Below are 25,176 nucleotides of genomic sequence, written 5' to 3' on the forward strand. Positions count from 1 at the left end.
AGCATCAGGGTCAGACATGGACCTGAAGGAGGGAGCCATCTTCATGCTGCTCTAAGGTGGAAAGTGCAGCAACATCTCCTGGGGTCCTTCTGATCACTGTCTGGAAAAATGGTCTGGGTTTGCCACTCTCAAGCTCTGTCCTCTCCTGGCCTCTCCTGTTCCCACGTCCCTGGAGGACACCTGGCTGTCCATGTCCCCACACACAGCATGTGCAGGTGACACAGAGTCACCCATCCTGGCCCCCCAGTCCAGAGCTGAGGACTCCTGAGCTATTCAGCAGCTCTCATTCTCCAGGAAGGGTGTCAAGAGTCATTGTCTGGGTTTTCAGATGCTGCCTTTGAGATGCCATAAAACTGCTGGTAATGGAATCCCACGAGGGGGTGTTTTCAGAGCAGTTTGTGAATCAAGCTCTGTTAACAAATAAAGGTTTTCTTGCGTTGCACCCTGAAGGAATGTGATTCTGCAGATCCTGAGGTTTCCGGGTCATTACCACAGCTCGGGGAAGGTGTCTCTCAGTCAGGCTGGGCACTGGGGCAGCGTGTGTGGGCAGGGAGGTGCACAGGATCTGTCAGCAGGGGGAAGGTGCAGGAGTGTGGCTTTGCAGGGACAGTGGATCAGCCTGTGAAACACCTGCTCACGGTGCTTTTCTTCCAGTGGTGGAGTGCCCACCCCTGGAGGTGCCCAAGGAAGGCCTGGACGTGGCACTCAGGGCTCTGGGCTGGGGACAGCGTGGGGATGGGGCACAGCTGGGACCCGATGGTTTGGGAGGGCATTCCCAGCCTCAGGGATTCTGTGAGTCTGTGATTTGGGTAGCTGCCACCTGCCAGGGACAGCTTTCACCACGGAGCCTCCTGGAATGTGGCACAGGACCCAAATCAGACATTTGCAGTTGCAGAAGTAAAACTCACAAGCAGAGTCTCCTTACCCTAGGGGAATGATGTACTCCAGCTGCCCAAGCATCCAGAGGAGGTCACTGCACAGAGAACCAGACCCAGGTGCAGGCAGGGGAGAAAAAGGCCCCTTCCCAGTGGTGCAGAGCCACAGATCCCCTCTCCTGCTCCACCAGCCCACGTGCCCGACAGAGACAGCTCCCATCTGGGGAGAGGGAGGAGAGCACTGTCTCCCTGTGCTGACATGTGCCCAGCACGGGCTCCTCTGGGCACAGTCAAACCCCGGGGCAGCTGAAGGATTCCAGTTTCTGCAGCTGAAGGATTCCAGTTTCTGCAGCTGGAGGATCCCAGTTTCTGCAGCTGAAGGATCCCAGTTTCTGCAGGTGAGGCTGGCCAGAGCAGCCCCATCCCTCTGCACCCCAGGATTCCCTTGTGCTGTCCTGCACCACACATGCACACAACACAAATAAATTCAGCTGGCTTGTCTCAGAGATACAACCCTGCAAAGTGACCCCATCTCCTTGGATTAAAGGGTTTATGTGAGAAAATACCTGGGTTTGCATCTTTCAATAAAGTTCTTTGTGCTATCGTGTTTCCTCCTGCTGTTCAGATTTCCATGATAAGTAGTTTTGGTGTTTTTAAAGTCCTCCTGACGTGGTTGCCCCTCCCTGGGCAGTGGGCAGTTTTCAGTGCCACACTCCAGACCCTTTCCACCACACAACAGCTCCCTTTAAACTCTTCTCCAGCGAGGCACAGTCAATGCCACGAGGTTTTCAGGATGCAAGGAGGAAAAAAATTTCCCAATCTTTAATTGGAACCAATTTGGGATTGTAGGAGAGCTGCCTTCTTCCCAAGCATCTGCATTCCCCTTATTAAATAGATTGCCTTCCCCAGACTGGCAAGGCCCATCACAGCCAGCCGTGACCTGACCCTCTCCTGGAAGAGGAAGAAGCGCCTGAGGCTGGTGGCTGCTCCTCTGCCTCACATCATCCGTGTGCAGGACCACGGGAAATCACATCTGACAGCCACAAGGAGTGAGGATGGGAAGCACAGACCCCAAGGAATAAATCTGCGGGAGGGGAGGCAGCAGCACTGCCTGGGTTTGTGGAGGATAAAACCTCTCAGAGTTCAAAAGAGGTTGGGAGGCAGAGAAGGAGAGGGAGGAGAGCAGGAGGAAGACAGGAGGGAATTCCTTGCTGTCCTGTGAGGTGGGGTGAGCAGCCGTGGAGAAGGTCAGGCAGGAGTTGTGTGACAGGGCCACAAGCAGAAGCCAGCAGAGGGGAGGAGGGTGTCAGCAGCCCTGTGTGGCAGGAGGGGCACGGGGACAAGGCCACAGGCAGGATGCTGCTGGGGCTAATTAGGGCAGGTGCCAATCTTCGTGAGTGACAGCCAGGAGGGGAAGATCCCAGTGCAGGAAACCAGGCAGAGCCAGGGAAGAGGGGAGTGAGATGGGCAGAGAGAACAGGAATGAAGCTTCCCAGCAAACACGGGGCCAGAGGCACCTCCTCCTGCTGGAGGGACCCCTGGGAGGCTCCACATGGCACAGACTGCTGGGGTCACCACAGCTGCCACCTGATCCCAGCTCCCCCTGACATCCCCCGCTGCGAGGGGGGACACAGGGCTCTGCTCTGACCCACTTGTGCCAACTCCAAAGCTCACTGGAGAGATCCCGCTGGTTTTCCCAGTATTTCAGTCAGATTCCTGTGTTTCAAACGTGGCCAGAAGTGGTCGGAGTAAATCAGGCAGAGCAGCACATTCAGCCTGTGCAGTGGTTTACACACCAGCTGAGGATCTGATTCACCAGGCCAAGGAGTAATCACGACCAAGCAAAGCCTCTTTATGAGGCTAGGTGTGTTCTGTGCTTCACTCTCCAGAATTCCTCTCTGAGTTATTATTACCTGCATTTCCCTCACAGTTCCCAGCCATTCTTCCCAGTGTGTCCTGGGAGCAATGAGATTTTACTAACTCAGAACAATTCAGGCGTTATTGCAGTAACTCAGGCCTCCTAAAGGTCCACCCCATCAAACCTCTAATAATTGCAACCACTAACTGACTTCAGAGTTTGGAAGGAAAAAAGAGAAATTAGTGAGGTCCCAGCATCAAGCCTAGACCCTGCACAGCTTGCACATAAAGGGAGAGTTCCCCCTAAAATTACTTCTGTGGAACCAAGAACAACAAAAAGAAAGTACTAGAACCTGGCCTAGAAATGTCTTGCTCGCAGTTAGCCCAAGGAACAGAAGCAAACGTGCTCAGGCACTGCTGGACTGTGATGCTCCAGCCACTTCCACACAAATTGCTACCAGGGATTTATGTAATTCACTAAGCAGATTTTCAGGAGAACTGAAGATTTCCTGATCACTTTAATGACACGAAGAATCTGCCTTTGGAGAGGTTTACACTATCACTGCCGCTCTGGTGGTGACCCATTAACCTTCCCAACGCTGCAGCAAGATTGTACGTGTAATTCTGCACCTTTTTCATTTTCCCTGCAGAGTTTTGCACAATTCCAGGGGCTGCCTGGCGTATCCTGGGGACAACGGTCCCAAGGGACTTGGGCAGAGCATCAGTTTTACTGTAACTGTGTTTATACAAACCAACCCTTAAAAATTCCCAGCTGGCACCACAGGCAATGGCCCCAGTACAAAAGGGATTTAAGATTCTTTCTTGTGTTGTACAAGGAGCCAAGTCACCTCAAGCTGGCTGAAACAGAAGCAGATCTGAAATGGAAGAACATCAATACTGAGGATATGCTTGTTTGGGAACAGGTTTCAGGGTTTCCACCAAATTCATTTTGCTGATTAGGGGCAGGATGGGTCACGATCCCACACTCCATTTCACAGGCTGTGTTTGCAGAGTGGTTGAACGTGGGACTTTTCAAGAAGTGAAGTCAAAACTGTCCCTTTCTCTGAGGCTTCACATTTCTGAAGTTGTGGATATAAGTGGAACAGAGCTTTTCAGTCTCTTGAAGAGCCTTGATTAATATTTTGTGACAGAAAACTGCAGCTGGGAGTGATAAACCTGCCCAATGTTGATAAGACAAAATGCTGCAAATTCCTTTTCACTGGAAGGACCAGCTTTAGCTTGAAGAAAACAATGAGAAATCACATCCAGAGATGAGAAACTTGGATTTGGTTTTGTGCATGTGTGTGTTTTTGGTTCGGAGTGGGATTTTTTTGGTGGTTTATGGTTGGGATTTTTTTAGTGAGAGAAGACTGATAATGAATTCTTTTCATTCCAGACATATAGGCATAGCAGAAAAGCTGTAGACTGGCTCCAGGACACCTGAGAGGCAGCTCAGTGGTGTGAGAGGTATCATGGGACCAAACCAAAGTTGTTGCTTCATTTATTTGGAAAACCTACTTTTTGAGCTTCCATCCCAAGTCAATATTCGTTTTTACTCCCAAGCAGCAGCACTTACCTACAAAAAGCCTAAGCAATTATTTGCAATAACCAATTCACATATTTAGGCAGCCAGCACAGGGCACCCTGGTGCACCAGAACCAAAAAACCCACCCAGAAAAAGCACTCAGAAGTAGCTGCAAAGTGCTCAGGAAGGCTGCTCCAAAAATTTGCAGGAATTGGAACTCTTTGTTACGCTTCAAATACAACGTGAGTCATGAGTAAATTTACACTACTGACTGAAGAGAAAGAAATTAAAATGTGTGATGATAAGCTGTCTGCTTAAAGGAAAAAAGTCAAATATATATAGGTACAATTTTTAGCACTTTCTTCTGATTTCTTGCAGCTTTTGCCTTATAACATCAAATTTTGTATTGATTTACTGTCTTGTTAGAGTGAACAAATTAAGGGGTGATCTAGAAACTATTAAATCAGATTTAAGGCTGTAGCAGGTTCAGTTCATAAATGGGGCAGAAACACCAATTAAGTGTAGTGGTTTGGTTCAAAACATCCATTACTTACTTATTTTCCTTCTGTGAGATAAGAATCAGGAGAAAAGCAAAGCAGGTACAAAACTTAAAAGAATATAAAGAAGTTTATTAACAGACCTAAAAGAAAGGAAAAAAATCATACCACACCTTCAGAACACTTTCCTCCCCCCACCTTTCTCCCTTCTCCCACTGACAATGCAAAAAGACAACCCTTGAGATTTTCAGTCGGTTTACCACCTCTATAATAATCTTTTTCAGTTCACTTAGGGAGAGGAGTCTCTCTTGCTCATGCTATGGAGACATCTCCACAAGAAACAGTTCTCTCATGGCTTCAATGTCACAGCAAGACAGCTGCCTGGGTTGGTTTTCTGCTCATGTGAAAGTCCCTTCCCTCGACCTACAGCCTTCCCCACAACTGCTTTCAAGGGTCCAATCTTGAGCTGCTGGGGTACCATTTTAAGGATGAGCTGTTCAGAAGCAAAGGTTCTCTTCACATATCTCTGGGAGCATCTTCACCTCTAGGAACAGAGGTCTTCTCCTTCCCTGGGAGCAAGGGTCCTAATCACTTTCATTTCTCTCTGTTCAAGATTCTCATCAAATCCCAGCTACTTCAACATTTGCTCATTTCAGCACAGGTACTTTTGCTCACGATTGCAATTTGAAAGCTCTACCCCCCCATGCTTCATGAAATTACAGCAGGTACTCTGATGTCTCAGAGTCCATCAACAGAGCTTTACAACAGAACTTCAGCTTCTAAGCTTGAAGCATCTCCTCTTTCTCCTTACCCAGGGTTTCAGCTCTTCCTTCTTCACTTTCTTCACTGACTTTGGTGTCTTTATGGTGTTTTCTTCACTTGCCTTCACCTTTCCCTTTCCTCTGACCTGGGAGAGGATTGATGTCTGCAGGCTTCATCTGTTCTGGAGAACCTTGCAGCACTGAAAGGGTTCATCTCAGCCGGCCCGCAGCTGGAATTCGCCTCTGGCTGTTGCTCACCCCGTTCCTGCCGGGTGTGCAGCGAGCAGAAGCCGCTGAGATCTCAGCCAAGCCACGCCGAGCAGGGCCCGGCCCCGCTGGGCCGCCTGCAGCCCCCAGTCACTGTCCGAAAGCCAGAAGCAGGAGAGCCTTCCCGGGCTCTGTTCTCTCCTCAGCGTGGATCACAGAGGCGTGCCAAGCTTCGTAAGGGCTTAAAAGAGAGTTGCCAATATCCAAACCAGCCAGGTGATTGGTTCTGTTGGGTCTAGAGGAAGCTGCAAGCACCTCTTTGCAAAGAATCACTTCCGTGGCTGATGGAGCCCTCTTGAACTAAAAACCCAAACTCTGCTAAACCATGACAAAGGCCTATCACACACCAGTTAAATGCCATGTCACAAGGCTTACTGGAGATGGAGAGCACCTCTGGAGGTGTTCAATAATGGCAAAGAACCAACTCACCCTGAAAAATGCTTTCTGAGCTCCTGGGGACAGTTTCTGAAATGAGAGGTTGCATCCAGCTTTTTGGAAATCCTTGATCAAAAAAAAAAAAAAAAAAAAACAAACCAAAAAACAGAAAAAACAATAGAAATACCAAAGCTGCTATGGCAAGAACCAGTGTTTCCAGGAGGGGATGGAAATGCCAACACTTAAAAACCTTGAAGGAAAGAAATAAATCTATTTCTCTGTCCCCCTGGGATTCAGTGCTACTCAGCAGCTCATGGGCTCATGGGTTGTCTCCCTGCCTTCACAGTGACACTGGCTCTGATTGTTCCTTGTGCATTTTTGATTACTACTATGCCAAAACTCCACCACTTCAGCTCAAACAACAGTGCCTAATGTGATGCCTGAAAGTCTAGTTTCCTGCCAATGTAAAGTTGCCAAATATTGGGGTGAGGTGCAATTATACAGCATTTTGACTAGAGGAGATGAAACCTGTGAGGAACACGTGTTCATTTGCTCCTTTCAGCATTATCACAGTCTGGGAGATTTCTCCTGCTTGAGTTAAGGAAGGTGAGGCTCTTCCCTTTGGCTCTGAGTGGGAGTGGATGGGACCCTGAATTTGAAACAGGGAATGGGGTTTGGAAAGATGCTGGGAGGTTTTTTGTTTGAATGAACACACACACATGTTGGAAAGGCTGCTGTGTCCTCGTGCAGAAATAAACTATGCATGTAAAAGAAGCTTATATTTTATAAATTAGACTGTTCATGCCAGCGCACTTTACTTCTGCAACAGACATATCATTTCAACTGGAATTTTCCTGTTTCAGGACCAAGGCAGTGAATGTCTCTGTTGTTCCAAAATGTGCATTTGATAAGGATTGTTTGGCTCACAGCTTACTGGAAATATAAGAATACACATTTTTGTGGTTTTCAGCCATGGATGCTTGCTTTTATGCATGGCACCAGTGGACAGAAACTGCAATTAAGATGATTTTTTTTTTTTCTTCTGGTGCACTTTCCACCAAAGCATCAACTCCTTACAAATATATGGTTCCTCCTTCCAGTCCTGTGATGAACTTTGTATTTCCTGTCTAATTCAAGTAGTGTATTTATCCTTTCTAAATCCTTCTGTCATTTGAGTAGGATTGTGATGATACAGAGGATACCTGGCAGAGGAGCATTACCTGCCACTGCCAGGCAGAACTGCAACACAAAAAGTCACAGCAGAGATAACTCCTATGTGTACTCCTTTCCCCAGGATATCCCAGTCATCCCATGGTTTAGAAAAAGCTGATAATTGGAAAGAAAATTTTTTTTTCTTGGTAATTTTTTAAAAATTTATATCTACATTCCCACTTTTACTTCTGAAGTTTTCCGTGTAAGTTATCAGCTACAAATGACTGTCTCTTGTTCAGGAGGGCCTGGAAGAGACACAAACACACACAAGTCTTGAAATTCTGCACCAAAAAATCTGGACTGGCACGTGCTGGAGATTTGCAGAGCTGAGCCTCTCGAGCACAAGGCCTGCAGAAAACCGAGGTAAAGCAAAGGGAACAGCTGGGTTGGAAAAGGGTGCAAGGAGTGAGGGAGAGGACCAGAGGGGAAATTCCCTTATTCCCAATCTCAGTCCTGTAGAACCTCTCACAGCAACAGTGTGAAACCATGCAAGGACATGACAGGTCAGAATTATCCTGGCAGTACCATCAGACACCAGCCAGAAGGAGAAATGACCTCTGGGGGAGGGAGAGATGCCCTTGTGCCTCAAGAACCAGGGGCTTGGGAAGCGCAGCTCTGCCAGGCGAGGATTTCACATCACCAACTCGCAGCAACTTTGACACTCGGGCTGCCACTGAGCAGGGCCAGGTTTCTATTTCCTCAGCCCCAGGCAGGACAGCCCTGCTCTTGTCTTGGGGTGACTTTATGATGTTGTATCCCCTATCACTGCTCTACGCCCAGACATGAATTTTGTGCCTTTAGATTGAGCCCAAGAGGGGGGAGGGAAACAACGGAGCAAACTTTTCAAAGCACACAGAGATATACACGCTCCTCTGTGTCCTGCTGCAGCAGCAGGAGAAAAACTGCTTGTTTTTCAGCCTTTTTTCCTTTCGGCTCCTTTTCTCCAGAGGGAGACCGAGAGTTGAACGTTGTTTCCCTGGAACTTGGGTTTTTCCATCCTTCTCTTCTGGACTGTTTCAACATCAGAACATACGGAGAGAATTTTCCACCATGGCCCCGGAGGTGAACCCACACTGACCCAGCTCCCAGGAGGAGGAGAGAGAGCACACCAACAGAAGGACTCTGAAATCCTCACAGGTTTCTCTCCACAGAGAGAGGTTTTATTATTTAGCATCATTATCCTTTTCCTGTGTGTCTGTTAAATAAATAGTATTTATCTCTTTCACTTTCCTCTGGGGAAAATGTCTTTTTATCTGAATCTGCTGGGGGAGGGCTGGGTGTAACCTGCCTTCTATCAGAGGATATTTTCCTCCAGGTTTGTCCAAACTGGCACAGCTCTCCAGACCACGAGGAGCATCTCCTGTGTAGCACTGGCCCCCTGAGCTCTGTCCAGCACCAGCCACCTCTGCCAGCGCTGTGTCCAGCACAGGGACCAGCCTGGGCAGTGTTTAACTCTCACCTTCTCGTGCCAGCCTCACTCAGGTTCCCAGGCATTCCTGCTTTAGCTTGCTCCCTTCATGGAACAGACAAAAGTTTGGCAGCAACTGGCCACAGGCAGCCTTGGAAAGCTCTCAAAAGATTTTGTATTACGCCTGGTTATGTGTCAAAGATATATTTTTTTCCATCTGAAGTGCCTTCCTAGATGAACTAACCACTTAGGACTCCACAGCTAGTCTGTGTGACAGCTGTTCTAATAAACAGGATGTCTTTGGACATCTCTCAAGGTGTTTTAAGACAACTGCAGCATAATTTGCAAAGGCTACAAACAACTAATTAATTCTGTAATCTAAAATAAAAAATGAGTTTGCTTGCAAATCTGGTTTCAATTGATTTTCAATCATGCTGGGGTTTCCATTACTTGTAACATGAAAGCACTTACAGGGCTAAGAACATTGCTGTGTTCTTACTTGCTAGAAATCAGGGCCAAATTATGGCTAATTTGGAGTTCCCAAACTTTGCCTCTACCAGAAGAAAGGATGAGTGGGGCAGTAGCATCCTAAACTCTTAGAACCAGCAGTGAAAATCATATCACAGTACCCTTCTCACTGCTGGCAGCTTCCACCTCTCCGTTTATATATATTTTCCAACTGCAAATCTCCATTCAGCTGAAGTCCCCAAGGGAGACTGATGGGATTTGGTAGAAAATAAATTAACCTTGAATTACAGGATGGCTCATAATCCATCTCCTGGCAGAGAGCTGAGCCGGGACGTTGAGGGTAAGCCTTTGTGACCAGATGTCTGGAGTTTTCCCATCAGATCCTTGGGGCAAACCTCCAGCTTAGACACAGGGAAGTACCAGGATGCTGCTGTCCTGCAGCCACTATTTCATCTGTGCAGCAGATAAAAATGCAGCCTATGTGGCCCTGAAGACTCTAAAGCAGGAAAGGGAGTTTATGAGGACAAAAAGGAGGGGATGTAACTCGGGAAATAAAAGGAAAGCACATCCTGAGAAAGAAACTGATGCTGTTTTGTCAGGACACAGAGCAAATACAGAATAAGGGTGAACCTCGCCTTCTCAAAGAATAAGCAAAGAGTTTGGTTTGTGGGAGTTTTTAACCTTTATTGAATTTCAAAGTGTCCATTACTGATTCTCTCCTCAAGGCGTGGTAAGCTGGGTGAAGAGCTCTGCATTTTGGCTTTTTGCTACAGCAGTAAAGTCCCACAACATGGATATCTCTTACCCACAACGGAATTTTTTTTCTCACCTTCTTTCCCAAGGCATCTTTGAGATGATTATCAGTGAATAACTGGCTAAACAATCTGTCACCTACTTTTCCTTTCATCAGCTGGTAAAAAACCTGTACAGACTACATACAACAGTGCCAGAAGAAGAAAATACCTCTTGTTTCACTGAGACAGATACACACTGCTAAATATAGATTTTACTGAACTGTTGGTTTCTAAGTTCATAGGACTCATTCCCACTGTTTCTCAGTGGCTCCTTCTCATCCCCCATGTCATTGTCTTTCATCTGTGCAAAATAGGCAGGAGAAGCCTTGCACTCGTAGTGCCTGTCGAGAGATTTCAGGTGGATGAGCATGTGCAGAGCATAGGCCAGGACCAGCAGCAGAATCAGGGACATCACCAACCCCATCAGGATTGCAGGGGAGAAGAAGGATGCACAGTCTCTGGCGTAGGCAAAATGTCCTTCTTGAACGTTAAAACCTTGAATCTACAGAGAGAACAAGAGGGATCATGTTAAATAAAGTACTGGTCCTTCATTCATTTTCTCCTGATGGCAGTAAGAATTTCTAATTTAACACCTCCACATGGCAAATTTGTGTCTCCCACTGATTGCTGTAGTTAATGCTCAGAGTTTATCCAGGTCAGTCTTCTGGAACTGCCAGCTATTCTAATCCCCTCCACTCTGCTGCCCAAAGGATTTGCAGCTGTGTTTCAAACAAAATCTTCCACGCTCACTCTTGTTGGCCCAGCAATATTGAACTGCAGGTGTGGTACCTTTCATGTTAACTGTGCATCTCCAGCACCAGTTGTTGAGAGTCCCCAGAGTGCTTCAGACTGCACAAACTTCAACATGACAAACCAGGAAATATTCCCACGTGCCTGCCCTAGTATAAAGGTTTTCCTCACCAGTTCCACATGGGTGGTACGTGGCAGCAAACCAGCTAAACCACAGGAGGCTGCCCCCAGCTGTGGAAAACACCAACAAGTTTTACTCGTGGCTTCAGTTCTGATATGGATTTTACCACACTGGCACACAGGGAATTGACTGTCTGCTCTACTAAATCAGTCCATGGACATTTTTCACAGGGTGAGAGAAGGGGATCAGCTTCTTTCACTCCCTTTCTCAGCTCCTCATGCCCTCTGACTCTGGTATCTAAAAGCAAAACAACTTAGTCCTGCCATCTTAGGCTCCCTCACTGTCAAACACAGAAGAATTGGCACTTCCAGAAGATTATTAATCTTATCCTAAAATAAAGACTTAAGATGGGTCAGAGGAATTATCCAGTGGCTTTAGAGGCAGGCTGGGGTGACTATAATCAGGGCACAGGGTTAAAATTCCTTGGCATCAAGAGTGAAGTGAGATGAATCCCATGCCTGGGTGTGTGGTGCTGTTACTGATGCCAGGTGTGAGAGCTCCGCTCAGAACAGTGAAACTAAACTCACTCCCCACTAGAGGGAACACAACCAGAAAGACTACAAAAAATAGCCCTTAATGTCCTTTGACAGGGACAGTTTCTATTTTGTATTCCATGTCAGGAACAAGTGTAAACTGCTCATGGAAGGTCACCATCTTTCCTTGGCACAGAAGGGCAAAACTTCCCCCGAATCTACCCATGGGATCCATTTTGGCTTCAACCCACGGCATCACCTGGAAGTCAATGAAAGTGACCTCCCAGAGCTGGGAGAGGTCGTTTGCAGAGCTGGGCACGAGCAGGGCATCGTATCTCTGCAGGCTGCTGACGTGCTCGCAGTGGAAGGAGTAACTGGCCGGCGCGTGGATCCCCGTGGCGTTGAACGTCGCCTGCACTGAGTGGTTGTACAGGAGCTGCAGCCTCTGCAGGCTGAACCAGTTCTGGACAGACAGCTGGTAGTAGCTGGCAGTTAACAAGAGCCTGGAGATGTTGGAGGAGAGGCAAGTAAGAAAATGAGTCAGGGGATTGCAGCTGTTAAATTGAACAACCTTAGGACACTTGCTGGCATGGCCAGTTTATATCAGAATGAGCTCCTGCTCCTTCCGTGGAGTCTGGAAAGTGAGGGACAGCTTTCCATGGAGGGGCAAAGGCCTGGAACAGCTGCCCAGGGAGGGCCTGGAGTGTCCCTCTCTAGAGACATCCCCAGCCCAGCTGGACACGTTCCTGTGCCACTGCTCCAGGGGACCCTGCCTGGGCAGGGACCATCCCTTGGGCTGGGTGAGCTCCAGAGGTGCCTTCCAGCCCCAGATACCCTGGGATTCTGGGATTTGGGGTTGTTCGTTGTGGCAGCTGAAGGAGTTTGCTGTTCTGCCACAAAGCAGGAAGAATATGAGGGGATTTTGCCTAATTAGTGGGGAAAATAGGAATGCAACACTGGTATTGTACCTCCACCAGGGGTATGGAAAGTCACTCACCAAGAAATGCTGTTTTCATCTATCACCAAGAAGCAGACATAAAGTAAGTCACAGTGTGATGCTCAGTCTGTATTTAATCAGCAAGGCTTAGCTAAAATCTCAGACATGGGAAGATTCTACACAAAAGAGATGAACCAAACTTTTCCAGGAGTGGAAAAGTCAATGTAGAAGAAGAAATGCCTTAATAAAACAAGGCAGGTGACAGACATACTGAATGCAGGTGTTTCAATTATACAGGGTTTCTCTCACATTATTTTTGCTCAAACAAATTCTCTTTAATTCCCCAAGCAACTCTGTAACAATGTATGTTAACATGTTATTATCTGGTGAGGGTTTTATTATATAAACTTACCTGATAACAAGTCCCTTTAGATTGCCAATGTCACCAAACTTCAGGGAAAGTCTAGGTCAAAAAGCAAGTAACATCAGGATAGGAAAGAAATTCAGAAATCTTCAGAGAAAAGAGCAGCACAAAAGATTAAGCTCAGTCATACACGGAATTTTTTGCTCAGCCTACCCTTAAAGTCAGTGGGGAAAAAACCTGAAAGGATTAAATATTCCTCCAGTGAAATACACCTGCTCACCTGCTAATTGGAATGAGGCCCAGACTCCCCAGAAAGAAGAGAAATTCATGTTTAACTTCCAACACAACTCAATCCCACTGCTTCCCACCTTAGCTGATAATTAGGCTCAGTGGATATCTGCTCTCCTTCTCATGCCATGACATCTCAGGCAAGCATCACCCCTGCCTGTCATCAGAAAGTGTAAACAGACACCTTGTCCTCATCTTTGTAAATATCAGAGCATAAAGGAAAGCAGATGGAAGGGTTCAGGTTTCCACATTCCTTCCTTACCGCCACACACACGCCCTGGCTGTGAGGCAGCTCTGCAAACCTCACCTGCAGCAGCCCTGGGCACCTGAGCTTTAATAAAGTGAAAGCCCTATCAGGTTAATTAATGTAATACATGATTAAGTGGAATATATTCTTATGGCTTAGAATTAATATTTTGCCTCTTAAAACCTGCATTGTTCACGTAAGACAAAAACAAAACGTTGTGGAGAAATGCCAATTCTGAAAGACTTCCAAAACTAAAGTGGAAGGATATTTTCAAAAACAAAAACATACCAAACAAAAAAACAAACAAACAGAACCCCAAAACAAACCTAAACAAAAAAACAAAGACCAAACAAACACACAAACAAAAAATAATAGAAACCAAACAAACAGAACCACAGCAAACAGCTGGCCCTACAATTTCATAGGTGATCTACACTTCGTGGGTAACACTGGTCCCATAAGACAGGACACCGAATCCAGACATTCCCTTGCTTTATTACAAAGGGAAATCAGAGATAGTTGAGGATTAAGCGCAGGCAAATGTGGAATTCAAGTAAAAAAACAATGCAGCTTGGATTATTATATCTGATACCATTCTCTGTGTTTCAAAACCCCTAATTTTGCCTTAGTATATTTTCTATTAGGTTACGATAATTTCTAATCAGACTAAGATTTTTTCCAAATCATAGGCCAGAAGAGAGGGAGGAATGCTTGTCATCACTGTTTATATTTAACATATTTTTATTCCATTCTGTACCTCTGCCTGTCGAAACAGTGCTGGATTAGTTCCCATGCTGATGATGTATTATTCAGACTGCCTTGTTGAATATTATGATGCTATAGGCAAAAATCCTGGGTTCTTTCTCAATTTCACTTTCAGTTTTCTGGGAACATCACCAAAATGCCTGTGCACATTGTGCTGTACAATCAGAAAGAGGTAACACCTACTTTTCTGTGAAAACATATTTAGATGTACAGCTGAATTGTTGTATAGAAGATAGGTGAAACTGCTGGGATTGGTCATGTTATTTTTATTGCTGTGTGTGTCATTACAGTTTTAAACTCCCTTTGTGGGGCAGAATCAGTGCTCATGTTCAATTAGGAATCTCCCTCCTGATTTTTAGGCCTCCCAGAGTGGAATCTGGTGTGAGCCATGAGCCAGTACACTGCATGGGGGAAGAGGAGCAATCAGGCATGTGGCAAAGGAAATAAAATACCACCTGCCTTCCTAGGACAGCCAAGACACTGGAGGATTTGGGATACAGTGGGGTTAATATTTGTCTCTCACTCAGGGTGAGAAGCATAAAAAGCAAAATTTTGCTGAATGCTTCTCACTCAGGGTGAGAAACACTTGGCAAAGCTGCTAAATTCTGTTCATACTGAAGAAATTAGTGACAGGCTGGTGTGCAGAGGTCAGGTTTTCAGACACTCTTGTGCCACATGCAGACCTGTGATGAACCCACTCTTTGTGTCCAGCACCCCACAGATCACAGCTTGGGATTTGGGGTGACCATCCAAACACAGCCCTGCACCCTGTGCCGCACTGCTGGCACACACCCCGGGATAATGAAGGGATAATCAGTGATGCACAGCACCTAAGCCCCTCGTTCAGCACAGGATCCACTCTGCAACCTCACAAGCAGCTGTGTAAAACAGCTGGAGACTGAAGAGACCAACAGCTTCAGCCCCACGGGCACTGAGAGCAAAGCTGGCTGCTAAGGAGGGACCACACCACGGCAACTGTCATACATGAAATCCCTATTTGTGCTTGGTCTTTGCATATTAAGTGCTTTAATTAATTTGAGCTTAATATTTTTAAATTGAATGTTAAAATTAACCCATCAGCCCAGGTACACAGATCAAGTTTTTATGCTCTTCCTATGTTTACTGTATACTTTTACAAGTGTGTTAAGATGTGTTGGATGTATTTTTTTATGTTTTACTTGTACCTTGGTTTCAAGGCAGATTTAAAAAAAAAAACCAAAAAAAAACCAAAAAAAAAACAGTTGCAACAAACAGCCCAGCCCCCATAGCCATACCCCCGTAAGCTCCATGACTCTTATCTCAACTAATACCACCCCTCTGACAAGGAGGAGCCATTGGTGGACAGAGATAATCTGTCAAAGGGAAAACACCAATCACCTTAAACCAAAGGGGCGGGCTGTGGGCGGACTGGGGGCGGAGCAAAAGCTATAAAGGTGCAAGAGACAGACACGCCTTCCTCATTTTCCCTTCCCCTCCAGCTTGCTAAGTTCAGTGCTGGAGAAACCTACTCCTTTTCAGGGGCCTTTAGAAATATATATTTCTTTTTGACCAGCCTAGCACTGCAAGTTTTTTTTCTCTACCTGAGGTTCAGAGCTGCCTTAAGCCTGAAGCTCCTGAATCCCTGCGCTCCTGGGGCATACCTCCTGAGCCACTAGGATCCCAAATTTTTATATTTTGTTAGTTTTTGCAATTTTTCAATTTTTCTGTTTTAATAAATTGTTTTAATTTCTACAAAGAGTTGTCTCATTCCTCACAGCAACAACTGAATATGTGTCCACGAAAGGCTGCATTTATCCACACACCCCCCACTGCCTGCCATGGCAGGACATTACCAGAAAGAGCCTGGGGCTCTGCAAGGCCTGTTCCCCCATACACACTGCCCAGAGTGGTTATCTGGCCCCAGTTCCACCAGCAAAGCAGCATTCCCCTTACATGGCACTGTCCTCGCTGCAGTTTGAGTCCCCAAGGTCCACGGTGGCGCGGACACCGAAGGTCTTCTCTGTCAAATCCAGCTGGGTGTGGTTTTCAAACCTGATCATGATCCTCTTGGCCCAGAACAGGATGCAGAGGGTGCCGTTGACGGTGACGTTGAGGGGGCTGTAGTGGCTGTGGGGGAACGGCCTCCAGGGTGCTCCTTCCCACGGTCCTCCCCCGCTCAAGTTGTAGCTGACAACCTGAGGGACCACATGAGAGGTTTCTGTCAGAAGATGTGATCGCAGGAGTTGCCATCTCCCCAGAAGACATGAGGCTGGCACTGGGAGCCAGCCCTGGGCTGAGGAAGCAGAGGGATATCTGGCTGTATCTCCTTCCCACCTCGGGGATGGCACCTCACAGAACATCCAGGACAGCACAGAAGGGCTGAGGCAAAGCAAGAACCACAAGGTGCTCCTCCCAGCAGAAGATTCTCTAGGACGGCTCTAAGAATTGCTTCAGCACACTGGAAAGGACTCAGGTTGTGCAAGGACACAGCCTACCATGCTGGAAGCACACTGGGCAGCTGTCCAGCTGAGAGAAATGTCCGAGTTTACCACTACCTGCAGGCAGCTTGGCTCACCATGGCTTTAAAATCAGGGAAATACCTGCTGCAGAAGGGGATGGATCAAGTATGGATCCCTGCTTTTACAAAATCAGCTGCAAGGCTAAAACCCAGGGACTGCAGCTTCCAGGTCATCTGCAGACGGTGGGAAACTGCCACCCCTTATGAGCCAAATTTCATGGCAAAAAGATAATTCGGCTGTCAGGCAAGACAATTTGACTCAGGGCTCAGAAAGAACTAAAGAATTTAACTTCTGTTCTCAGATTTCACACTCAAATTTCCAGTCACCATCTCTGTCCTATCTGAGTAGGATAACACACACCACACCTGCATGGCTGCTTTTAGCATGTCATATGATTGCAAGTTCACATCAAAACATGAGAGGTTTTCTGAGTCCCAGGCATAAACAGCATCTTATCAGGCTCCAGAAGGGACACAGTTAAGCCCCAAGGTTTTGTCTGGGCTTAAAGAGAGATTTTGTGTGTGTGTGTTATTCAGATTAGCAAATCATAACTCTCCGCTCAGACCCCGACAGATCCCTTTTGATACTGGACCTTACATATGGCACAAGGATGTTTGAGGATTAAAATTAATAAGTGCTGACAGCAACAAGCTGAAAGCAAGGCAAGATCATGCTCAGGAAATGTGCTGAGTGGCTGTGACTGTGTTTATATAAACAACAAGGCTGTCTGCTCAGAGGTTCATATGAGAGAGATTTATTCAACACGTTACTTATATTGGTAAGCTTCTTTTGGTAAGGAAGCCTTTTATGCTCAGTTTTTGACAAGACCTACAGCCTGGTCTCAGGAAAAAAACTCCCACCAAAATCTGAAGTTTTGCTGCAGCTCTTCCTTCAGTACCAGCTGGTAGAGGCACAAGACTGGTCACAGCAGTCAAATGCCATTGTACAGGATATGGATAGAAGGATTTTGTCCTTTCAGATAGATCCTGTGCCCAAACCTGTGGTCAGCCAGCACCAACAACAGCACCAACAACAGCACACCTCAGTCCTCAGAAAAGCAGAGAATATTTCGTACAGGTGTTGAAGCAGAACTGTACCACAGTGTTTTAGATGGGTTTGTTGGCTGTCTCTTGTAAACAAATGAAAACCAATTTAATTCAGCAGTGTAAGCTGAAGGATCTAAATGTGCTGTGAAAAGGCTTCACAGATCCAGTCCTCCAGGCGTTACCTGTGCCATCGCCACTCGATTGACATTGAACTTTGGCTTCACACCACCATTGTAATGCTGACCTGCAGAAGAAGGGGTGTCATTTCATTACTAGCATGTTATAAACATCCAATCAGTTATAAAAATTTTGTACATTCTTATGCAAACAATAATTATCCCTGCACAAAATGCGTATGTCAGAAGTACAGATTTTGCCTTGGAAATCACTTGACTTCCAGCAAATACTGCCTTTAGGATATGTATTTTCTAATTTACCTTTCTTGTTCACCACAGTTCCTCTTCTTCTCACTGGACACCTTGTCACCCTCACTGGGAGGAACTCCAGTGCCCCAAAATTACAGGATTCAGTCTATATCTGTATTTATTCCCCTCAAACACAACAAAAGCTGTTTTTTTCTTCACACAGCAGATTCATCAAAGGGTATGTGCTGAATTGCCTGGCAAAAGTGTGGTAACTGTGCTGGGAACTTCTCCCCCTGCACTGCCAGAGACAGGAAGCTGTGACAAATACCCCAAACATCCCAGGATATCCCACGCCTCCTGATCTCCAGGAGGGTGAAGTTGGACAAGCACTCTCACAGCTCCATCCTTCAAACATTTAACCCTGTCTTCACCTGATTAAAAAAAAGGTGAACGCTTTTTCCTTCCACATTCTCACTGCATCTCAGAGTTGGACAGTAATTTTTTTTTTTTTTACAGGTAAATCCTTTAAAGGATTTTTACCCTTTAAAGGCTATTTTTTCAAGAGAGTCATGCCTTAACAAAATATGTGACAGAAGAGTCACCAATGCCAAGAGAAGGAACATCTGGGAATGAAATCTTCTACAGCCACACTAATAGAACCAGCACCCAGGGATTCAGCCCACTAAAAGCCTTACCATTTCTCTGGAGAGAATCTTGATCTGAAAATTCATGTGAACTAGGAGAGAGGAGAAAAAGATTTATTGTGCAGCATCTGGCTTTAAAGTCTGCAGCAAGTTTAGTGCTGAAAGCTCCTGTTGCTGCTTCACTCCAGAAAACATTCCAAGGGTAACTCAGGTCCTTGGCTGGTGAGTGCCATGGGAACAGGACAAATCATCCCAAAGCTGCAGTACCCAGGCTAAAAATGTCACTTTCAGAGATCACTCAGGTGAACCAGCCCTGACAGGAACTCCCATGTCCTTACCATGCTGACAAAAGGCCTCACCACCCCTCTTGTCCCGTTCCATGGGACGTCAGTTTTGGGTTAGGGACAGAGCCAGTTCCAGGGCACAAGCAGGGGAACCAAGGAGGGCTCGGCACCACTCTCATTCCCCAGTGAGGATCAGAAGCAACACGATGGATTTAGACCAAAAGCAGGGGTTTGGTGTGCCTTAAGCACAGATTTACACCATGTGATGATAGCTCCTGGATGATTCCAGGCCATAACAAATCCCATGGAAGTCAGCTGCAAGGCAGGGCTCAGGTGAAGAACATCTCAAGTGACAACTACCAGGCTGATGAAATTGTCAGCATTTGATTTCCTTCTTAGGCAGAAGTCTTCAGCTGGTGTCAGCACAATCTGCTTCCCTGAGCTACAGACTCAAGCCCAGTGAATTCACAAACACCGACACCTAAAGATCAAAGTCCAAGGCACCAGGACTCACTGAGCACCAGACTCTTCTCCATGAGTCACAGGAGCACTTTCCTTTCCACACCCCAGCAGCTTCCTTGGGACCTGCACCCCATATTAGTGGATTGATTTGCTCTTGTGAGCACCAACCCACACACCCTGCATGCCCTGCCCTGCCTCTGCCCCTCAGTGCCTTCCAGAGCTGCCTCACCTCCCCCTGCACATGGAAATACACTTGCATCTTCTTCTCTTGCCCCATTTCTTACCACCTTTCCAAACCACCACAGCAGGAAAATTTGTGGAAATACACCAGGGCAGGCATGTAAATATTAGGAATTAGAGCAGTTTTCAATGTTTATGTGCAAATTTCACCGTAAGTTGTTGGAATTGCAAAGTCCTGGGGAGTGTTTGGGCAGCAGGGTGAACCCTCCCCCCGGGGGATTCTGGGCAGGGGGATCTGTGTAAGGAGTGATCCCAACCTAATTTCCATCACAGCATCCTCAAGGGCAGATAAATACCTGTCCAACAAACAGTGGGACAGCCTAGAGCTCACCCTGCTTACTGCCAAGCTGAAAGAACTTTATAAAGATCTTACATTCAGAAAAGTTCAGTTTTGTTTAAAATGCATCTGGCAGTTTTATTTACATATGGAGAGACCAGATTTGTCCTCAGTTGCAGCTCTGAAATCCCTGTGGCTTCAAGAAGCACTCTCAGAGTGGGTCCTCCTTTCTCCCACTGTTTTTTGGGTGCCAGGGTTAGTGCTGGCCTGGGGTCTCCAAGGGGCTTGAGGCTGCTCAAGCCAACAGCAAACAGCCTTCAGAGATGGGTGGAAATATTCAGATTTTGACACACAGGTATCAAAAATGTGGCTACGACGGACCAAACCTTGTTTTCTTGCTCAAACAAAACACTCTCTAAGGCTGTTTTACAGTTAGGAACAAAGGTCTTGTAATTTGCTGCAGTCTTTTCTAGTTGCTCTTCATGACAGGTTGTGCCCTCCGGCTGAAAAAGGCAATTGGGGGCATTTTTTTCATGATGATAGCTACAAAACCAAGGCATGCTGAAAAGAAACTAATGTAAATTATTTAGTTATTCTGACTTTAGTTATACTTAGTTGCACCTATTTATATATCAATTCATGCTTATTTATATTTTTATCTCCTCTCCATATGCATAATCAAGCACTCATAGCTGGTTACTCCAGCTTGGAAATCACCAGGCTGTGCTACTCGGACTACAACACTGGGATTGGAAGAAGAATGGTATAAAATTGTGCAATTCATTCCATTCCCTGACAGGTTTTTATGCTGTTATGGGAAGAGTAAAGGTTAGTTCTCTATGTGTGCCTGTCCATTAAGAAAAAGGAATCCCGGCTCCTGCACACCCCATGTAGGCACAGCCACTGTGGAAGAGATGTCACGTCTCTGCTTTCAGCGTGAAGATACTCAAGAGGGATGAATGTGCACAGCTGATGAAATATTCACGTTTTCCATGAGGAATGCAGAGCACAGAGTGACCCGGGAGCCGCCACGACGTCCCACGGCACCGCAAACACGCTCAGCCCCATGTCAGGCACGTGAGGGAGGTGCCTCCAGCCAGGCCTTCCTGCTAATTACTCTGCTAATTAGCAGTGCTGGCTGCCTCCTCTCCTCCTGCACAAGGCGTGCAGTCCCATCAGGAAGGGAGATCCATCTCCCCACGCCACAGTGGCACGGCCAGCCACACGATCACGTCCCGGTTTCAGGGCAGGCACGAGTGGATGTTGAGGTCATCGGCTCTGTCAGCTGCTCTGACACTCAGCCCTGAGGTCTGAGGTGTCACGGGGGTGTGATCCGTGACAGGAACGGGTGGCTGTGGACAAAAGAGCAGCTTTTCCACCAAAAAGGCGCGCTGGGGGGTCCCAGCGCCCTGGCGTCCTCAGCTGGAGCACGTTCCGTGGAAACAGAAGGATGGAAAGTAAAAAACTGGAAGGTAACTGCACGTTAAAAAAATACATATTCCCTTTTGATTCTAAAAATGGTAATTATGTGTATAAGAGAAAAGGAACCAGCTAGCACTGAGCATTCTCCAGAGCAAAGAACTTCTAGCACACTGAGTGAGAGACCAGCTTTTTAAATTCATCACCCTTTTATCAGCCTCTCTTACCCTGAAATTTCAAAGTCATTTGATCACAAGCAGTGTATGTTTTGTTGACTGATATTTTCTCTTACCACTTGGTAAACAACTCTCCCAGATACACCCAGGCATGTATGTTGTATGTTGAATTCACCATACCAAGTACGTTAGGAACCCACATGAAATTGGATTAGCCCTAATACAAAGCACTGGAATGACTAATCACCATGTAAAACCCAATTAAATAAGATTATAAGTATAAAGAAGTGTAAATTCCCTCTTATCAGATGACTTTATCCATCTACATAAGATAACTGAGTCTGGCTTGTTTGTCTGCAAAAGTTGATAAAGACTCTTGAGGGCTTCCATGTAAACAGAGTTTTCTCCATCAGATGAGCCACATGAATAATCCTGGCACTCAGCAGGGTTGGAGTGGAGGCCACAGGCAGTTTTCATGCCATGTCCACAGTTCTCTTCTTCATATTACTGCTCTGGTGAACTGCACCAGATGGGAAAATGCACTCTATGTCTACAGAAACAGTATCCCTATTACTTCAGAGTCATCTCCCTCAGGCTGATAATCTCCAGCTGCAAAATTCCTCACCGGCTGCTGAACTGGTTTCAGTTAATTTATGAAATATTTAATTGGACAATAACGTGTGGCCTCTCAAATGCACTAAAAATAAAGTTATGAAAGGTGAGGAGCACCTGGGGGCAATGCACTGCTTGTAGTCCTAGGGACACTCAGCATAAGGAATTTCAGTGAAGTTATTAACACTATAAATGTGTAAGTTTGGAGAGACCAGATTCAGGGAAAGAGCTGGTTCCTGCTAAGAAGCATCCTAACAAAAAACATCACTGACTTTTAAATGCCTCCATGTAAGTTCTGTCAGAATGAAATATCTACAAAACCTACAACTCCTTAGTTTTTCAAATATTTAATTTGATCCAGGGAGACAGATCTCCATGAATATTTTACAATGCACTGATTACTGGGGTTTGATTTGCAATTTAATGGATGTCCAAAAAAGTCTGGATCAGAACAAGAAGATACTCAAGCTTCCATTTTTAATACAAGAAAGGGAAATTGACCTCATAGTATTTCTACCAAATTAACACTGTGCAGGCACAATCCCATTGTGCCTGCAGTGAGGCAAAATTCCCATTTAATTCACTGGCATCAAGATCGTGACTTCATCTGTTAACACTTATTGCAGTAAAGTTCAGGTAATGCTCTGCTGCTTGTTCTCTGTCAGATTTTGGTCTGATTGGGGGGGAAAAAAAGAGTGGAATTATACTAAGAAGAGCAGTAAGAAATCTGAGAGCTGGCAGAGGAGAGCAGCAAGTAAGCTATTTAATGAAAACATATTGTACTATTTATCAGTAACTGGCTACCAGATCTCCTAATACAAGCTTAAGCAAATCACCATGTCCTTCTTGCCTTAAATGCACAGATTTTACTGGCAGCTGTGACCTTCACCAGCATATTTGTTCTGTGTGTTTTTGGTGACTTTAGCCATCATTCAACTCATACAGCTCAGGCTGCTTTCACTTTCATCATGCTTGGCTCTACAAGGTCCCCTCTTCTCCCTGCAATGATCTGGGCTCACTGCTTGTCTTTCATTAGATGGTGAAGCAGCACCACTAACAATAAACCCAAATCTCCAGTAATTCTGTAAGTTTAATACTCACTTGCAATATTGAATTCACTCTTCCAATATTCTACAAAAGTAGCAAATTTTCATGCCTGTGTTTCTTGTAGTAGTTTTCACACTCTTTTGCTGTTACACTATTTGTAACTCCGTTTTCCCAGGGACCAGGGAAAGTCAGTGTGAGAGTCATTAAAACATAATGAAACGTGGCACAGATGCACAGAAAACACCCGATTTTAAACCACGTTCACAAAATTGCGTCAGAGTTACACCTCTAACGCACCGCCTGCTTCAAAATAATTAATTTCTGCATTACCTCGGGTGTTTCCAAACCTGGGCAGGAAACCACAGCCACGTCCTGGCATTCTGAACGCGGCACGAATGACAGCGTGCGAAACCTGCGCCCACCCAGCTCCGCCACCGCGCCCGGGTACCGACCTGTTCCCCGCGGGGCTCCCGTGCTCCGAGCCGCCGAGCCCGGCGCAGGCGAGCAGCAGCAGGAGCCGCAGGGCAGCGATCCCGTCCATGGGGAAGCGCGGAGCCCCTCGGCGCCCGGCACAGCAGCGCCGGCTCCAGGGGCGGGACGGGGGCGGCCACTGCGGGCGGAGCCGCGGCTGCATCCGCGCTCCAGCCCCGCTCCATCCCTGCCCCATCCCCGCTCCAGCCCCGCTCCAGCCCCGCTCCATCCCTGCCCCATCCCCGCTCCAGCCCCGCTCCAGCCCCGCTCCATCCCTGCCCCATCCCCGCTCCAGCCCCGCTCCAGCCCCGCTCCATCCCTGCCCCATCCCCGCTCCAGCCCCGCTCCATCCCTGCCCCATCCCCGCTCCAGCCCCGCTCCATCCCTGCCCCATCCCCGCTCCATTCCTGCCCCATCCCCGCTCCATTCCTGCTCCAGCCCCGCTCCATCCCTGCCCCATCCCCGCTCCAGCCCCGCTCCATCCCTGCCCCATCCCCGCTCCAGCCCCGCTCAATTCCTGCTCCAGCCCCGCTCAATTCCTGCTCCAGCCCCGCTCCAGCCCCGCTCAATTCCTGCTCCAGCCCCGCTCAATTCCTGCTCCAGCCCCGCTCAATTCCTGCTCCAGCCCCGCTCCATCCCCGCTCCAGCCCCGCTCCATCCCTGCCCCAGCCCCGCTCCAGCCCCGCTCAATTCCTGCTCCAGCCCCGCTCCATCCCTGCCCCATCTCCGCTCCAGCCCCGCTCCATCCCTGCCCCCTCCCCGCTCCAGCCCCGCTCAATTCCTGCTCCAGCCCCGCTCCAGCCCCGCTCCAGCCCCGCTCCATCCCTGCCCCCTCCCCGCTCCAGCCCCGCTCAATTCCTGCTCCAGCCCCGCTCCAGCCCCGCTCCAGCCCCGCTCCAGCCCCGCTCCATCCCTGCCCCATCCCCGCTCCAGCCCCGCTCCAGCCCCTCTCAATTCCTGCTCCAGCCCCGCTCAATTCCTGCTCCAGCCCCGCTCCAGCCCCGCTCCATCCCTGCCCCATCCCCGCTCCAGCCCCGCTCAATTCCTGCTCCAGCCCCGCTCCAGCCCCGCTCAATTCCTGCTCCAGCCCCGCTCAATTCCTGCTCCAGCCCCGCTCAATTCCTGCCCCATCCCCGCTCCAGCCCCGCTCAACTCCTGCTCCAGCCCCGCTCAATTCCTGCTCCAGCCCCGCTCCATCCCTGTCCCATCCCTGCCCCATCCCCGCTCCAGCCCCGCTCCATCCCTGCCCCATCCCTGCCCCATCCCCGCTCCAGCCCTGTCCCATCCCCGCTCCAGCCCCGCTCCAGCCCCGCTCCATCCCTGCCCCATCCCTGCCCCATCCCCGCTCCAGCCCTGTCCCATCCCCGCTCCAGCCCTGTCCCATGCCCGCTCCAGCCCCGCTCCATCCCTGCCCCAGCCCCGCTCCATCCCCGCTCCATCCGCTCTCCCGGTGCCCCCCGCACCTGCCGGATCCCTCCTGCAGCAGTGATCACTTGGTCTGGGGAAATTGTACCGGGTGGGAGCTGCTTGCTCAGGGGGAAGCAGGAATTAGATCAGACGGGCTCTAAAATCACGCTGAGGTTCCCTTCTT

General features: G+C 47.7%; 1 protein-coding gene across 2 annotated transcripts; it reads right to left on the bottom strand.

Annotated features, from left to right (window-relative positions):
• Positions 1-9,921: 9,921 nt before the first annotated feature.
• On the bottom strand, positions 9,922-23,655 carry LOC138103298 (V-type proton ATPase subunit S1-like protein). 2 transcript variants are annotated; one of them, XM_069001503.1, is made up of 7 exons: positions 23,567-23,655; positions 18,649-18,689; positions 17,771-17,832; positions 15,977-16,218; positions 12,793-12,843; positions 11,703-11,946; positions 9,922-10,541 (listed from the first exon to the last, which is right to left on the bottom strand). In XM_069001503.1, exons 1-7 carry the CDS (start codon positions 23,653-23,655, stop codon positions 10,239-10,241), a joined length of 1,032 nt encoding a protein of 343 aa, XP_068857604.1. In that variant the 3' UTR covers positions 9,922-10,238. The 2 variants fall into 2 exon arrangements, with proteins under 2 accessions (XP_068857604.1, XP_068857605.1); XM_069001504.1 differs by lacking the exon at positions 23,567-23,655 and adding an exon at positions 18,936-18,999.
• Between the last annotated feature and the right edge of the window lie 1,521 nt (positions 23,656-25,176).

The sequence above is a fragment of the Aphelocoma coerulescens genome, assembly GCF_041296385.1.
Source record: "Aphelocoma coerulescens isolate FSJ_1873_10779 chromosome Z unlocalized genomic scaffold, UR_Acoe_1.0 ChrZ, whole genome shotgun sequence".
Taxonomy (NCBI): domain Eukaryota; kingdom Metazoa; phylum Chordata; class Aves; order Passeriformes; family Corvidae; genus Aphelocoma; species Aphelocoma coerulescens.

Bases quoted from the DNA above. Each gene is read 5' to 3' on its own strand.
- LOC138103298 (XM_069001503.1), bottom strand. From the start codon at position 23,655: ATGGACGGGATCGCTGCCCTGCGGCTCCTGCTGCTGCTCGCCTGCGCC. The intron at 17,833-18,648 runs GTAAGGCTTTTA...CTTCTTCTGCAG, and splicing joins AGATTCTCTCCAGAGAAATG to GTCAGCATTACAATGGTGGT. The intron at 16,219-17,770 runs GTAACGCCTGGA...GTGGTCCCTCAG, and splicing joins ATCGAGTGGCGATGGCACAG to GTTGTCAGCTACAACTTGAG.